General features: G+C 30.1%; 2 protein-coding genes across 2 annotated transcripts; one reads left to right on the forward strand and one right to left on the reverse strand.

The window, feature by feature from the left end:
* Positions 1-830: 830 nt before the first annotated feature.
* On the reverse strand, positions 831-4,494 carry LOC145760118 (uncharacterized). Its single transcript, XM_082573992.1, has 4 exons — positions 4,313-4,494; positions 3,985-4,213; positions 2,344-2,479; positions 831-2,257 (listed from the first exon to the last, which is right to left on the reverse strand). The coding sequence occupies exons 1-4, from the start codon at positions 4,316-4,318 to the stop codon at positions 2,170-2,172; spliced, it is 459 nt and encodes a 152-aa protein (XP_082430118.1). The 5' UTR covers positions 4,319-4,494; the 3' UTR covers positions 831-2,169.
* A 5,700-nt stretch (positions 4,495-10,194) lies between these two features.
* Positions 10,195-13,252, forward strand: LOC145755614 (vesicle-associated membrane protein 7-like). The gene is made up of 6 exons (XM_082571858.1): positions 10,195-10,344; positions 10,513-10,609; positions 11,038-11,142; positions 11,229-11,279; positions 11,554-11,658; positions 12,257-13,252. The coding sequence occupies exons 1-6, from the start codon at positions 10,196-10,198 to the stop codon at positions 12,392-12,394; spliced, it is 645 nt and encodes a 214-aa protein (XP_082427984.1). The 5' UTR covers position 10,195; the 3' UTR covers positions 12,395-13,252.
* The last annotated feature ends 3,421 nt before the right edge of the window (positions 13,253-16,673 follow it).

A 16,673-nucleotide genomic window follows, 5' to 3' on the forward strand; every position in this document is an offset into this window, starting at 1 on the left:
TATATTAATATTTGATTTACCCTCACCTTAACAAAGGGCAGGGTATTAAATATTTTTGCGTAAAAAAGGACAATGGTGTAAAGAAATAGCCTGCGCCTCTGTCACAGCATGTCTACCTTAACTTGGACTGTTGATGGATGGTTGATACCTAATACTTCTACAACTTGTAAAATTAATTGATAAAAACTATTATTTTACTCTTTATACTGTCTTTCTTGCATTTGATTAAATACTCTTAAGACTGACTAATTTGTGTTTCGAAAAGCTAAAAAAATTTTTTCGCAGTTAGACTAACTTTAAAACCTTTCGTTACTCTTTTGTTTGTACAAATCTGTTTTAAATAAAACCTAGCACAAACTCGGCTTATGTATTATCTGATCTGACAAATTAGTTAGCCTAAAACTAAAAAAGCAATTTGAAAAATTAAAAATAATTTGAAGTTTAAAGGAATCGTATTAGCACCTCTTTTGTTATTTATTCCATTGATACATTATAATCTTCAGCAGGAGTGACACATTTTCGGGTATTTGATCGCATTTTTTTCGGTTTTCAATAAACAAGTTAGACTACTAAAGGTTTAGGTAGACTTCTTTAGTAACATATTCCAGATAATATATATGCATTTTGTTTGTGTTGACGTTAAAAGTAAAAACTTGACCATATTTACAAAATTAGCTGGGCTACAAAAGTTATTTAAAAGGGCTTTAGAAAAAAATCGCAACTCTGTGTGTTAGTACTAATTTTTTTCAAAATTTTTATCTCGTAAGGTGGGTTGGCTGCCCTCTTATCCCTGTTTATTAAACTATTAAAGACAAAAACTAGGATTTAAAAAGATTTAAATTTTATTGTTTAAAACAAATAAAACGGTTCTACAGTTTCTACGATTTGCACCAATGCATTTCCAGATAGCTACTACAAACACGTCACATTGTTAAATATAGCTTATTGGTTAAAAGACTAAGAATGATGTTACAAAACAAAGTTTAAAGGAAACATTGGTGACGTCATCTACCACGTAGCACTACTGATAAAAAGTGACTAGATTTTTGCATTGTGATCAAAATACTATGATAGTTGTACATGTAGAATTTATGCCAAAATACAGTTAATTAGGTCTTGATCATAACAAAAAAAAATAGCTGGTTATAGTTTTTAAGTTGATACCGTTTAAAAAAAGAAAGCAATCATTTGCATAACGATTGAGGCAAAAAGGTTCCTGGACATACATTTCAAAGTTGAGACGAAACATTGCATAACACGTAACGCAATCAAATCATGAAATATATAACTTAGGACGGCAAAGTGATACAAATAAGTATTGGAAAAGTCCTAAAAGGGAAAAGAACAAACAAAAATAGGAGAAAATGGGAAGTATTTCAAATTTGACGCATAAAGGAAAAAGAAAAAATATTTCCCAAAAAAAGAGAAAGTAATTTAATTTATCGAAAAAGAAAAGAGAATATCTGAAAAAACTTCAAAAATGTTACTTATTTAGTCTATAGGGCAGTGGCAACGTGGTTTTTAAATTTACGACTTCGAAACACCATTAATTAACCATCATCGCACTAGTTCTTCCCACACCACTCTATAACTGGAACCACCCTTAAACAACCACGCACGCTGCTCTCTTTTAATTGATCTTATTTTATGCGCAAAAATAATATTGTAAGTTCATCCAAAATAAATCAGATTGCATTTTTTTAACATTATAAAAACTTATTTGTTATAGTTGACATTTATTTTAAAAAGTGCCATTTTAATTTGTTTTTTTTTCGTATCCGTTGTTTACGTAACCCGGTCTTCTATATTTGCTTATGCTCAAGTGCACATGTTAACACACTTAAGGGTGATGAATCATCTGACCCGGATGTACTAGCACATAGTCGCTGTAGCGAACTACGTACGAAAACAAATTTGACACACACGTTGCGCGAACAATAACATTAAGACTAAATAGATTAAAATTTGTAAATATTGTGATTTAAAACTTTTTTTTTTAATTTAATTTCCGTTTTGTGCTTTAGACAAATTATTTTTTTTGTAATCTAAAATGCTTTTTTCGTGACAAAACATTGCACATTGATGATTTAAAAACAGCAAGAAAAAAAATGGATAGCAAAACCTTAAATCTGATAACCGAAGCAAAAAAATCTTTAACTTTTTCAAACTTTAATAAATACTTGAAGCTAGATGTAAGGCAAGAATTTTCTTTCTTAGATCTGCATGTAAAACAGCGCCACCTTCCGGGGACCTATACCTAGAAAATTTAAAATAGGTTTTTGAAGAACTGTAACCTAACTTATCTATTTGTATGTATATATAAAAAAATTAAGTTACGCGTACCGAAAGCCATCCAACGACATGAAACAAAGACCTTTGCCGTTCATTACAAATAAACTAAAGTCCACGTCAAAACTATGTTGTCTGGCAATTTCTTCCACCCATGACGTCACATCTTCCGTGCCCCAATCCATTGGGTCTAAATTTAATTAAATTAATTTCTAAAAAAAAGCTTGTGCAAATGTTATGAAAATTCTATAGGTATTATTGTATTGTTTCGTTAGGATATGGGATGTCTGGTTTCAGTACACCCTTATTGTAAAATATTGCGCAAATATTAGTATAAGTCATTATTAGGACGTCAAACAGTAAAAGTATATATTTAGCAGGAAGTTTCCTTTTTGCTTATTTAAATATTGACGATAGTGGTGTCGTTATAGGCTTAGGTTTCGTTCAAAACTAATTTCGATTTTCTACGAAACAACTCGTTTATATCCTGTTTAATGACCGCTGATAAACCCTTGTCATATATGACGTTATTGTTGCGTCATAAACGGATACGAAGCACTCCCGGATACACGTTAATCCTTGTCGAAACATAAACGCATTTACGATAAAATGAGTAGGCTGTGCCCGAAATTCGGGCGCTTATTTGCTCGCAAAATTATTAGATAATCACTTCTTGAGAATGTGTGAAAATCAAAATAAGCTTTCCGCAAACAAAACGGGGAATAAATAGAGTTAGTTTAGCTTAAAATCACTTCGGACTATTTGTAAAGCGTGATCATTTCTAAACAATGTCGTTTTATGAATACTTTTTACCGCAAACTCTAAAAACCGACTTCATAACGTAGCATAATTATATGTCAAATAACTTGATTTATTTTTCTTAGTTGCGATAAGGTCTTTAAATGGAGTGCCTTTTGGTGTCACAACCACTCCTATATGTTGAATGATTTCTAATAGAATAATACTTACATTGGATTAGCGATTTGACACGATAATCCCTTTTTAACTATTTAACTGTATTGTTAATTTTATGATAATTTAGGCCTCCGATTGCGAGATTTCGGGATTTTCGAAAAACCTTAAAACAGTAAATTTAAAAAATAGACCAATCGAAAATTTCTCTTACTGTAAATGCATTTTGCAAAATTTTAATTAAAAAAATTAAAGGTTATTAAATTCACATAACGTTAATGTTAAAGGGATCACAATCCTGATACAGGCCCTTAACAAGTCGATTTTCATTTAATAACATTTATAAGTGGTCATTGGAGCGACATCAATACTGCCTGATTATTTGCTCTAAGTGGTGTGTTTTATCGTCTCCTTAAACGCTGAGCCGGATCCATTACACCTGTTGTAATAAATTCGTACGTTCCAAAACGTTTCAAGTGTCATTTTAGAAAATCACACAAACAAACATTGCGGAAACCACATTATATCGTTCCCGTACATTAGCTTAGATGATTGTATTACGCGGTTACGTCGTGAAAAACTCTGATGACGTGTACGGAATAGGGGCGTGTCAGTCATTATTGTTTCTTTTATTCAAATGCATAGGGTATTAAGATTTAATTTTGTTTTGGTTATTGTGATAGTATTTTTTTTATTTATTAATAAACTTGTTAACAAGCTTAAACTTTTTTTATTCGTATTATTTTTGGAATCATTATTTGACAAAAATATTGTACTCATTACCTTCTGGTTGAAAGTTCTGTTGATTTTTAGATTTGTGAATTTGAAAGTCGTACAAATCTGATTCCAAAAGTCTCCGAAATTCGCCAAAAATTTCTGATGTTTTAACATCTCTTTTCTGTTGCTTCGTGCCCACTTTCTTGATCTCGCAAGCACGCTTCGTTGGCTTGCTTTTTAAAGTTGAGTCACTTAAAGGCTTTTTTTTATTGGTGAGAGGGTGTCCGTGTCTGGCCTGAAAAAAGAATTAATGATTTTACCTTAACTATAGTCACTTACTTAACAGATATTTAACAAAAATTATGTTTTTACAAATTTGAAATGTTTTACTGACCGTCATCCGTCTTCTAAAGTCTGTCCGTTTTAATAAAAAGCAACCCCGCTTTCATATTAATATAATTTGCTCGCCAGCAGTGAAAGTTTTTGATCTTTCACCTTGTTACTTTGCCGAGAGGCCTGCCTGCTTACCGATCTTTGTAAACGCAATGCTAGATTGAAACCTTCTTATAAGCGTGTACGTTCGATTTATAGTGTGACCTATTTTCTCCATCCAGCTTTATTTATAGCACTTCAACTCTGGCGATGACGTCATAGTTTTGAGGTGATTTTAAAGATTCGAATATTAAAGTTTTTTTGGTGCTCTCATGCAAATTTGGTGCTCTCATGCAAATACACAGGTTATCTTAAACATTAATTAATTGATATTTAAACACAATCATCTTTGTAGCTGTTTTATTAATATTAACAAGAAGTCGTTTTTGGTATAGGTTACATTGGTAAAAATATTATTTTTTGTATCAATAAAATAACGATTTAACATAATAAGGGTTATATGTTAGAATACGGTTAGTAACGTAAAAAAACATTTAGTTGTTGGTGTTAAAGATGGCAGATATTTTATGCCACGCTTTAGACAAGAGATTGCTATAAATGATTGGATTTAGTGAACTATTAATTGGCAACAGAACGATAGCTGATAACGCATAGGCAATTGGTGGCATAATAAGCCCACCCTTTGACAAAAACGTCATGATGCAAATAGGAAGCCAGCAGCATAAATCTGTTGCTATTAAAAGACCGATTCTTCGTTGCATTCGTCTTTGTTTTTTAAGACGTTGTTCTTGATTTGATATTTGCTTTGAGGATAAAGTGTATGTGTAAATAACTGCATATGCTATAATAATGTACACCAATGCAAAAAAATTAAATGTAATAACTAGGAATGAATACAAATTGATAGGAGGATCGTTTGTGCTTAGTCTATACAATCTTGGAACGCATACCCCATTGGAACTATAATAACCAAAGTAACCAAGTATCCTTGGAGATGAGTCGGGAAAATACGTTTTAAGGTAATGATCCAAATCGTTCCAGTTATTTGGAACAAAGTCAGATGATTTATTTAGTCGTGTAAGTTGGGTTGCAAATCTGCTTAGGTCATTAAATTTAACTGTATCAGTAAAAAAGTATTTATTTCCCTCTATCAGGGCACCAGTTATCATATATGAAGATAAAAACCCAGGTAATGGAAGAAGTGCTATCACAAATGATGTACACCATATTGCTATTAAGCAAGTAATGAACCCTCTCCTTTTTAAGTGTCGTGAATCCATTGGATTGCAAACCGAATATAACCGATAGGAAGTCAAGCAAACAAGAGTTAATACTGACGCCTCACTAGATATTAATGCAAGTACTCCTATTCCATTACATGTTTGACTTACTCTCCATAGTTTATCCTTTAAACAATAGACTCCAGAAAACTGTGCAGATTTTGAACCAATAATGACCAAAACTAATCCCATAAGAAAATCAGCAAAACCAAGATTGATTATGAGAATTTGGTTAACCATAGCTACGTTGGATTTAGTTTGGTTGTTATTTGTAGCTAAACTTTGTTTTAAAGATTTAAGCGTGTTTATTGCAACGGTTAAGTTTCCAAATAGGGAAAACATCGCCATTATCCATACTAATGCACGAAGAAATGGTTCTTTTATAAGTTCTTCAAGCGATGAAACTGACCTGTCATAAAATGATCCTGGCGGACATTCATCCGAGGAATCACTACAATCCTTCTGTCCGTTTAATACCTTTCGTCTGGGAATAAATAACGGATTGCCACTTTCACAATAAAAGTGTGTGTCTGCTGAACAGTTCATTTCGTCCGTTCCTCCAATGCAGTCAAACGGATATTTTGCATCGCAAACTTTTTGTCTTGGTATGCTTGTAACATTTTTTTTCCCTAAAATTTGTTGTTATAAGATTAAGATTTTTTTCATTTAAATTACAAAATCGTAAAACTAGTTAAAATCAGGTTACCTGTTAGCCAAACAATGTCTCCAGCGTCACAAATGTGTTGATTGGGGCAATTTCTTTCGTCTATGCCATCATCACATTCCACTATTCCATTGCAAACCGACCGACCAAATGCGAGATTAAAAGGTCCAGCACATTCACGTATTCGCAAATGAAAAGAACTGTTTTGCCCGCTAATGGATTTCGGAACGGGAATCTATTGAAAAACCATTTTTAGTTGAAAAAGTGATTTTTTATTTAAAACATCTTATTTTAAGCTTTATCAGCAACATGCAAAAAAAATTGTTGTAAAACTTTTTAACAAAATTTTCCTAGCACAAAACACCAACATGTTTAATTGGTATTTGGTCACATAGAGGATGTCTGTTAGAGCAGTTTGCACGTGGACTGCACTCATCTTCATATAAACTACATTCAAGCACACCGTCACAACTAAACAATGTACATATGAAAAGTTTTCACAAAAGAAATATTTGCAAAAAAATTAATTTCTAAGAATGCTTTACCTGGTTGCCATTTTTGGATATAAGAAGTTAACTTGTGTCCATAGGTTTAAAAAATTAATCACATTTATTTCAATTTCGGTAAGTTCGTCGCATTGAAATTGTTTTGTATTTGTATCATTATTATATTCATTGTTTTCTAGCTTAATTCCACAAAACTGTTCATCTAATCTTGTTATTTGGCAATCGTTATAACCATCGCAAATATTTTCAAAATCCACGCTTTTATTTTCACCAGGGCAAATAATTTGGCCTAATTTACATTCTGCAGAATAGTTTAATCCTTCCTTGCAAACATTTGAACAAAGTGTGTTAGTAATTTCCTCTGAATTGCCCGAGCATAAACACTCGTCCGAAAGATCTGGACAGTCGACTATTCCGTCGCAAAGTTGTCTTTTTGCAATAATTGTGGTTCCATCAAAACAGGTCGAGCACTGAAATGTCCTATTGACGTAACATCGATCCGACTCATCGTCACAAGCCGAATATGAATCATTTAAAGTCCACTGTGGGATAACACAGTATTGTTCCTCGGCTCCAAACACTCGTTTATTCCTTGTGCATTTAAATCCTGGCGTTGAGGTTATGTCGTCGGCATTGTTTGGACAGTCGCCATAAACATCGCAAGAATACTCATACAGAATACAAGTATCTGAAAAATTACCAGGACAACGAAACATACGTGGTATCTTACAACTTTCAATTTCGTCGCTGCAATCCCCGCAGTGATCCATGCCGTCACAGAGCAAATATAAAGGAATGCATCTTTTCCCGTTTTTACATCGAAATTCGCTATCAGTACATGATTCATTAATTAATAATGGCACTTCGTCGCTTTTATCAGGACATTCTGCCAAATGATTATTTTTCCAAGATCTCGGTATACAACGTCCACTTGTCAAACATTGAAATTCTGTGGTGATGTTACAGATCAGCCCGACATGTTCGTCTTCGGAATTTTCACAATCGCTAAATCCATCTAAAACACGATATCTTGGTATACACATTTTGCCACAACTAAATTCATTACTCATACATTCTATCGATATTTGTTCGTCTATTCCCGAATTACAATCCACTACATTGTCGAATACCCACTCTCTTGGAATGCATCTGTTGTTGTATTTATTTTTACAAGAGAACTCGTTGTCGGTACAATAAGGAAGTTCAACTTCTTCGTCACTGTTATCTTGAACCAACTGACTGCTACAGTCTTGTATACCGTCCATAACTTTCAATCGTTCAATGCAGATCAGACTTTTAGAGCAAGTAAATTCTAAATTTTGGTTACACTTTAAATATGCCTAGTTTAAATGTTTTATAAGATGATTACCACTAAACTGCGCAGCAACTAACAACATTTGTTTTTCATTTAAAGTATTTTTTTAAGCTGTAACTTACCTATTTCGAATCGGCAAGGTAATCTTATACTTTCATAAAAAAAGCAAGAATCATATGTGTTAAGAATGGACCTTGGAACACATCTTCTTGTTATTCGACATTGCAGTTCGTTATCTCTACATATAAGGGGACCTGCAAAACACGATAGAGTAAATTGAATAAATCTTTATAAGTTGCCTTTATGATACAATAAAATGCTGTCGTTACTTGAATACTCATCATATGGTTCATCACATATAAATGGAAAAGTGTTTCTAACTTCAGATCTAGGCAAACATTCTCGATTGGTTTTGCATTTGTAGTATCCATCTTCAGGGCGACATGCCTTCAAAATTTTTGGCAAGTTTTCTGGACTACCTTAAAACAAACAAATTAAAATAAATATTTTTAGCCACTGTAAGGACAATAAGTCTTGCTTATCATTAGTTTTATTTCTTACTGCAATGTAATATTATCAGCAACATATAGAAACATTTACATTTCATAGTAGAACGATTTTTCTTAACAGCTATTTTTTATAACTGTTTTGTAACTCACATTTAATAAAACGTTAAAAAAACTAATAGTGTCTAAAAATACTTTTGTTAGGTTTCGATCATGATTTTAGTTGGATCATGTTTCGACTCGTAACAGTTTATATAAAGTATAAATTTGTATACAAATGCTAAATTTTTAGTTTGCGTATGCTCATGCTTTTATTAATCATTTCCTTATTTCGTAAATAAACTTAAGTATAAATAGATATTAAAATCGTATAATTACAATATAATTTTTATTTTATGTTGCCTAAGTAAACTTATTTATGAATCAAAATAGGTATTTTGTAAATTTGTAAATTTTATTAGTTTTTTGAGATTTTAGTTCAAATGTTGTATCTCCGATTTACGTACATTTAATACTTCATTTGTAGTTGTATGTTAATTTAATAAATAAAACTTTGCATTGTTAAGTTAAATTTTTTAATGTCCATAATTCTAAAACAAAAAATTGCAACCAACTTTAGGTTAACACAAAAATTTGCTCATATTTTAAATCAAGATTTGACTATTATCGAGGATAAATATTACACGGTTGACAAGGTCATTTTATCTATTTACTTTTATATTTTTTTGCCTACATTTTACTTTTAGCTGTGCTAACATGGGGTTAAACTTTTGCTGTTAAACTTTTCTAGTTATTTTATATTTGGCACAGTACCACACAAAATTATTACAATAGACACCACATTCATCCAAAGCTTTTTGAGTAGCGATTAGAGAGTACAGTTTCGACGTTCTAGACGTTTTTAGTGGTGGCGCAGTGTAGTGGTTTCAGGTTTGTGGACTGCGGTCAGTGACATGTCACCCGGTCCCTTTCCATAACGTGAAATCCTTATCAATCTATATAGCAAGTTGATAAATAAATACTTGAAAATGTTTAACAACCAATGGCAATGTAAAGACTGAGTCAGACCTGGTTCAGGCAAATGTTATTCTCTACATTTAGAGTGTGATGCTGATACTTAATTGATTTGTGATCATTTTTTTAGATAAATTTTTTTTTGTAAATCAATAACAGTGAGTAACAATGTTAAATCGACTTGTTGGAAGACTTTCGACCATTGTTCCTAGAAGGAACCGAATTCAACGCCCTCATCGATCCAGATATCCGGTGATTGGCCCTATGCAAATGCATCCAGCTGAGACTCCAAACAAACCAATGGAATGGATTGCAGGCTTTCTTGTGCTGAATTGCTTTTTGTGGGGTCCATCTCTCTGTATGGCAAGACAGTGGAGATACCTTAAACAAGAAGAATAGATTATTAACATTTGAAATAACTTTAATTTTCTCAAATTTAAAAGTGTAACTTGATATTTAAAATTTTATATTGAGTTTTTTAAACAAAAATTACCTTTACAATGTTTTGGAAATTTTGGTGAAAAATTTATGTTGTTTACCATAATAATATAAATCTTGTGTTCTTTAGCAATATTAATTTTAGGCACATACCTAATAAAATGCCGTTATATTATTCATGCATTTCAAGAGGACCGGTTATTCTGGTGGATAAGGTTTTAGGACCTGGAAACTATCAGGCAACTGCAAAAAGTATTTTGGAGGATTTGCCTACACATGGAAATCGAAAAACAACTTTACCAAAAGATGAGTAAGTTTTTATTCTAAATAGTTAAAATTAAACTATGCTAAAGTCTTGTGTTTAAACGGTCATGACCATGTTAATAAAAAAAGTATAAAAAAAATAAAAATCAATATAATTATGCACTTTGAACGATTTGATTTTTGAAGTTATATAAATATGTTGATATTTCCATAGAGTCTTGTACCACACAGTTACAAATGGAGGATTGGTTTATTTGTGTGTTGCTGATAAGGAGATGGGAAGAAGAATACCTTACTTGTTTTTGGAAGATGTTAGTTACTGGTTTTAAGTTTTTGAATAATTTTTTTTATATATTATAAATCAACTATTAACATATGTATGACAGATAACTTAAGTAAGGGTAAAAACATATAAAGCAAATAACATTAAATATTTAATTAATATCACCACAATTTTAGCGACCATGTTAAAATTAATTAAACCCTATTAATAATTCATGGGAATAATTTTATAGCACCTAAACCAACAAATTTATCTAACAACAGGATATCAAATTTGAGGTGATATTTAATACAGGAAACAATGGTATATACATCTCTTGAGTAAATTTAAACATAATTAAGGCTTTCCGCTATGTTAAACTAAGTAAAAAAGAATGCTGTTGGCACTAGCAGTTAATGCTTAAAATAACATCATTAAGTTATATATTTTAAATGACCTTTGTTTTTATTTTTTTAGATAGAAAAACAGTTTGCTTCTAGTGGTTCATTATTGCAAAGGTCTTCTGGTGCTTCCCAATTTGAATTTAACAGAGATTTTAGAACCATTCTTACCAACACCATGGTGAGAATAATATTTTGACAGAGCTTAACTTAACCTCAATTTTTTAAATTTTTAATTCAATCAAAATAAATAAAATTTTAATTTAGGATGATTACAATAGCGGTAAAGGCGATCAACTATCTTCAATGCAACAACAGGTATAAAATTTTTTAAACAATGATGTAATATTTATTTTAAAGGGTTCATAAAATTTCAAATAAAAGCAATAAATTTATTTTATTTCATTAAATTGTATTAACCAACGTTTTATCAACATTCACACTCTAGTAATCTACATTATGAAAAATATTTGGGTTATATAAAAATAATAAGCAAAATTTTATTTTTAACATATACTACATCAAATCAATTTTTGTTTCTTAAAGACCTCACTTTAAAGCTTAATTAGATTATAATTTGTATTGTATTAAGGTTGGTGAAGTAACTGGTATAATGAAGGACAACATAGAAAAGGTGCTAGATAGAGGTGATAAATTAGATGACTTAATGGACAAATCAGAAAACTTGCAAGCCGAAGTATGTTATGTAACAATTTTATTTAAATAACAAAATAAAATAATAATAACAGGGATGAAATATATATTTTTTTCGCATTAAGATAAGTATAAACTACAAATTCAACAATATCTTACTGCCACTACATGGGGACATGGGTTCGATCTCTACTGCTCTCATGCTGTAGCTTCCTTGAGTAAGGAGCTATAAAAAGTATGAACTCCTGTTAAGCCAGCACTTATAAGCAGCTTAATTAATTGGGCAGTTATATTCAATAATATTTTAAATTGCCAAAGGCAACACGAGACTGATTAAGGGTAACTGTTGTTACTCTATGTTAAAATCGTGGAGTCGACCTTCCCACATCGAGGATAAAGATATGTAAAAAAATGAAATTTTGTACTGATAGTGATTTATACAGCTTATACCTAAGCCAAGGCAAAAAATTTATTAGTTGTTTTTTACATTTAAAAATAAAGGGAGCAAAAGTATTATTCTATATTGTAAGCTATGTGTTATTAAATATATAATATTTTTTGGATTTTTTTTATTTATATAATTAGATTTATATCTGAAATATTCATTTATAATGCCCTGTTTAATTTTGTGTTGTTTACAGGCCAGAACATTTCAGACAACCTCTCATCGTATTAATAGAAAAATGTTTTGGAAAAATAAGAAAATGATTATAATTATTGTTGTTGTATCTATTATACTTCTTACTTTAATTATACTCTTTGCAACAGGCACAATATAATTATTTTAAACAATTTGTTTTTTTTTAGTTTCTATTGAATGATTATTTTCTTAATTTTTTTCATTTTTGGTTATTGTGAAGTGTAGATTTTGGGCGAAATGTAATATTCTATTATTTTATGTTGTAATATTTTATTTATATCATTGATCAATTAGCTGGGTCATACCAAAATGTCATTGCACTAATCTTACATTGTAAAATCAATCGATATATTATAAAAAAAGATATATATATTATAACACTGGTTTGTAGTCCCTTTTGCTTAATCTTCCTAAGAAAACAAAATTTTTTTAAATATATTAAGAAGCTAATATTAAGATAAGTGCGACTTAACATTTTAGATGTACCAAAATATCTACTTCATTTGTTTTTGTAAATCATGTAGAATCTAAATTGATTTTAAAAATGTGCTTTTTTAAGTATTTGGTTTAAACCAAACATATATTACACATTTAAATTGTGTTTGATTATACTTGTTGCAATGATTAGTATAAATTGCCAATTTTTGCCCTTACTTTTTGATTTTTTCTCTTCAATTTTTAAAAGCTTTGTATGCAGTTGTATTGTAAGTGCAATGTTTTTTCAATTTAAATACAATCAGCACTGTTTTTCATTTACTTGGAGTTTTTAGTGCACTTTAATACAATACATCATTGTTTTTTTATATTTTACAAACCTTTAAAAATATAATGGGGTAATTGATTTTATGTAACATTGTGCTTTAGTTGTAACATTGTGCTTTAAAATTAATATTTTTTTAAATTGCAGTTAATTATGCTACTAACTTTAATAAAGTGAAATTATTCATTTCGTTGTTTTTAGGATTTTAATTTTTGTCATATTGTGCAGTAAACTGTTGCTTTGGTTTTAATAAAATGTATGTTTAATGACTTAAACATTTTTTGGAATAAAACAGCATTTATCTTACCTTAAGTTATAAAATTCATTAACTGTTTGGCAATATTGTTATTAAAAGCCCAACTGGCTTATCTATAATTTCTGCAGGGCATATAACTTAACTTACAAAAACGTTGAATTTAAAAAAAACAGAAGTCATAGAGTTTGTAAATAATATTTTGTCCTCCTTATTTAATACGTAAAATATTTTTTTACATAAAACATCAGTGTCAAAACATTAATGTGTCATATTTGTACGTGATTGATATTTGTCATCATTTTAGGTCGATTATATAAAAATAAAATTATAGAAACGTTTGATACACGTGTTAACCAAATGCCGAAAAGCGACTGCAAAATTAGTGAAACCGGTTGACATTACTGCGGCGTCGCTTTACCATTTTAAATTTATATCGTTACATGAACGTCTAATTTTCATAAAAACATAAGATTTTTTAATAAAGTTAGTAGGACTTATTGATCTTACTTTTGTTAGTTAATTTGTGTATTTTGTGAACGTGACTTTTGACACAACGGTCGGTTTTGTTTAATGTAAAATATGGTAACCTGGTGTAGTAAATTGTCTTTTAGGTGAAAGTTTTGCAGTGCGTTGTTTGCATGTGCTTGTTTATTATGTAAATGCTGCTTTTAAAGTGGATGAAAATTTGTTAGGTATTGCTATAAACTGAGTATATGGATACACGTTTGATAAATGTATGTTGCGATATTGTGTTTACGTTAAGAGGCCAAGGGGGTGATTGTTTTTTAGTTACTAGTTATTTAAATTTTTTGCATTGTTTATGTTTTGTAATCTTGGAAGTGGTTTATTGCTTTTTTGACATATGTAACTTTATTTGTTTGTCTAACCTATTTTTAAACAACCTGACAATGAAATTGACAATATTGAAATTGCACTAGCAGAGTGTTGTTTGTTATTTTTTGTATTTACCGGTCAGTCCTCAACTGACAGCATGGTGTTATGTCCAGACAGCCAGAGTTTGAAAATATATGCTTTCGAGGTGTAGTTTTTTTTTTATGTCTGTATGTGAGGCATTCAATGTATAAATTAGTTCCAAACCCTATATCAATCGACAATTGTCAGGTTAATTTTGGGCCATTAACAATAAATAATATTTCAAACTTTAACGTAAAGTTTAACTGAGCAAAAAGCAACAATGTAAAGTCTGCCTTATCACATTGAGCATAATTTAATATGAATCAATTTCATACCGGCAATTTAGATTTGCCCAGTAGTTTTGCAATATACCCACTAAACTAATAGTTATATTAAAATTTTCTTCGCTAACATGTTAAATAACTGGTTAAGTTACTGCAGAAAATTAAAATTTTTGCTTTATATTTAGCATGTAAATTTATTTACCAACTTGACTGTTTCTAATATTTTATATATATTTTTAGTTTCTTTATTTAAGAAATTTGTAGGTATGTTAAAAAATGAATTGATGTTGAAAAAATTATTTAATTTTTTGTGAAAAATGTTATTTTAACAAAATAATAACTCACAAACTTACCACCGCTTGTGATTAGTGAAGAAAAAGAAATTAAACATGGCAGAACCAGACAAAATGTTTGGAACATGCCACTTTTTCTTTAGTGTAAGTTTATTATTAAATTCAAGTAGTTTAATATTAACATCATTTAGACATTAGTTAAATTAATGTTGAAATAGTTTTATATGTAGCGTTATAATTAAATTGAACATCTTGATTTGTGATTATAATAACAATATTTATTGAAAAATTGACCAGACTTTTCAAAAAGATCTGCAAAGTTTAGAAACCAACAGGGAAAGACTAGATCACCATGCAGAAGCATTAAAAAGTTTCTCGAAACTTTACAACTATAATTATTTGATGGATGGCGAAGATGTTAAATCTATGTCTGTGAAACAAAGTTGGAGTCACCTTTTAAAGTAAAGTTTGAATTTAACTTTCCGGTAGAAACTTTGAATAAGTAGATAAATTTGCAGTTGTACAAAGTCTTTTTAAAATTGATTAATACTTATGATTTTCATTCACTTATGATATAATAGGCTTTTAATTCAACAAATTTTTTTACATGGTAAGACTTCTAATTTAATATTAAATTTACCCTGAATTTATTCTGGTTTTAAAATGTTTGGAAAACTGTTTTTTGTTAATTCTTAAATATATATATATAAACACTTAGAAAATGTGTAAGGTTATAAAGTTAATGGGATTATTGAATTATACACCTTTGTAGGGGCCTATTAATGTTTATTAAGCCAGGCTAAACTTGTAGTTATTGGTAATCTTTTTTTTAGTCAATTTTTTTTAATCCTAGGTCCACAACAGAGTTGATCTTAAATGTAAAGGAGCCTCCATCTGATGATCAATTTAAAGAACTTTATGGAACCTTAAAGACGATAAATGAAACTATGTAAATATTCAGTATTTAAATTTCTTGTAGCATTATTTTTTATTGCCTAAGTATACTTTGCATATAACCATACTTTTTTATATCTTTATTCTCGATGTGGAAAGGTTAACTTAACAACCTAAACATAGAGTAACAACTACTACCCTAACTCAGTTTCAAGTTGGCTTTGTCAGTTTTGGATATTATTGATTATAATTGCTCAATAATTAAGCTGCTGGTTAGGTGCAGGCTTAGCGAGAGTTTTTACTAAGGACGCTATAGAATGAGAGCAGTGTGGATTAAACCCACAACCTCTTGTAGTGTAGTAAATTTTCTGACTACTACACCTCGCTGACATATTGCTGTAGTTGTGGTGTAATTTTTTTTATAGTATTGCTGTTTTTAAGTTGAAAGATTTTAAATAAAGTGTGTATTATTTTAAGTACAGCTGATTAAATATTTATTATTTTTTTAATTTAGAAAAGAGCCAGTTTTTATAGAGTTCATGAAGTTGGTAGAAAAGGGTCCTTGGTCTCAACCCTATCTCAAAATGTTAATTAACAAAGCTGAAATTAAACCTCAGCAATGTAAGTATTATGCCTTCCGTTCTGTAAAATAAAGAAACTATTTTCCAATATTTTGTCTAACACAAGATTAAATATGTTCTGATTGCCTTTAAACAATAAAATTAACTTTATTATCAGTCATTTTTATAGCATACTACAAATGACCGGTACTGTATGTAAATTTTTTGTAATTTATTTGCTTTATGCTTGCCCACTTTTTAAAAATGTTGAATTATAGTAAGTGAAATGCTGGAAGAGGATGTTCATATTCTAAGTTATTTAGCTGCTTTAGAGGAAGCTTCTTATTTTGATCAAGCTGCTAAATTTGCAACTGCAATCCTACTACATCCAACAGTAAGAAAACTTTAAAAATAGTTTTATTGCAAGGTTTAGATACCAAAAACCTACTGGAGAGG

Source organism: Corella eumyota, chromosome 1 (assembly GCF_963082875.1).
Source record: "Corella eumyota chromosome 1, kaCorEumy4.1, whole genome shotgun sequence".
Lineage (NCBI taxonomy): Eukaryota > Metazoa > Chordata > Ascidiacea > Phlebobranchia > Corellidae > Corella > Corella eumyota.

Bases quoted from the DNA above. Each gene is read 5' to 3' on its own strand.
- LOC145755614 (XM_082571858.1), top strand. From the start codon at position 10,196: ATGCCGTTATATTATTCATGCATTTCAAGAGGACCGGTTATTCTGGTG. The intron at 10,610-11,037 runs GTTAGTTACTGG...TTATTTTTTTAG, and splicing joins CTTACTTGTTTTTGGAAGAT to ATAGAAAAACAGTTTGCTTC. The intron at 11,280-11,553 runs GTATAAAATTTT...TATTGTATTAAG, and splicing joins TATCTTCAATGCAACAACAG to GTTGGTGAAGTAACTGGTAT.
- LOC145760118 (XM_082573992.1), bottom strand. The intron at 2,480-3,984 runs GTAATGAGTACA...AATTAAATTTAG, and splicing joins ACAGAACTTTCAACCAGAAG to ACCCAATGGATTGGGGCACG. The intron at 2,258-2,343 runs GTACGCGTAACT...TAAATTTTCTAG, and splicing joins ATGTCGTTGGATGGCTTTCG to GTATAGGTCCCCGGAAGGTG.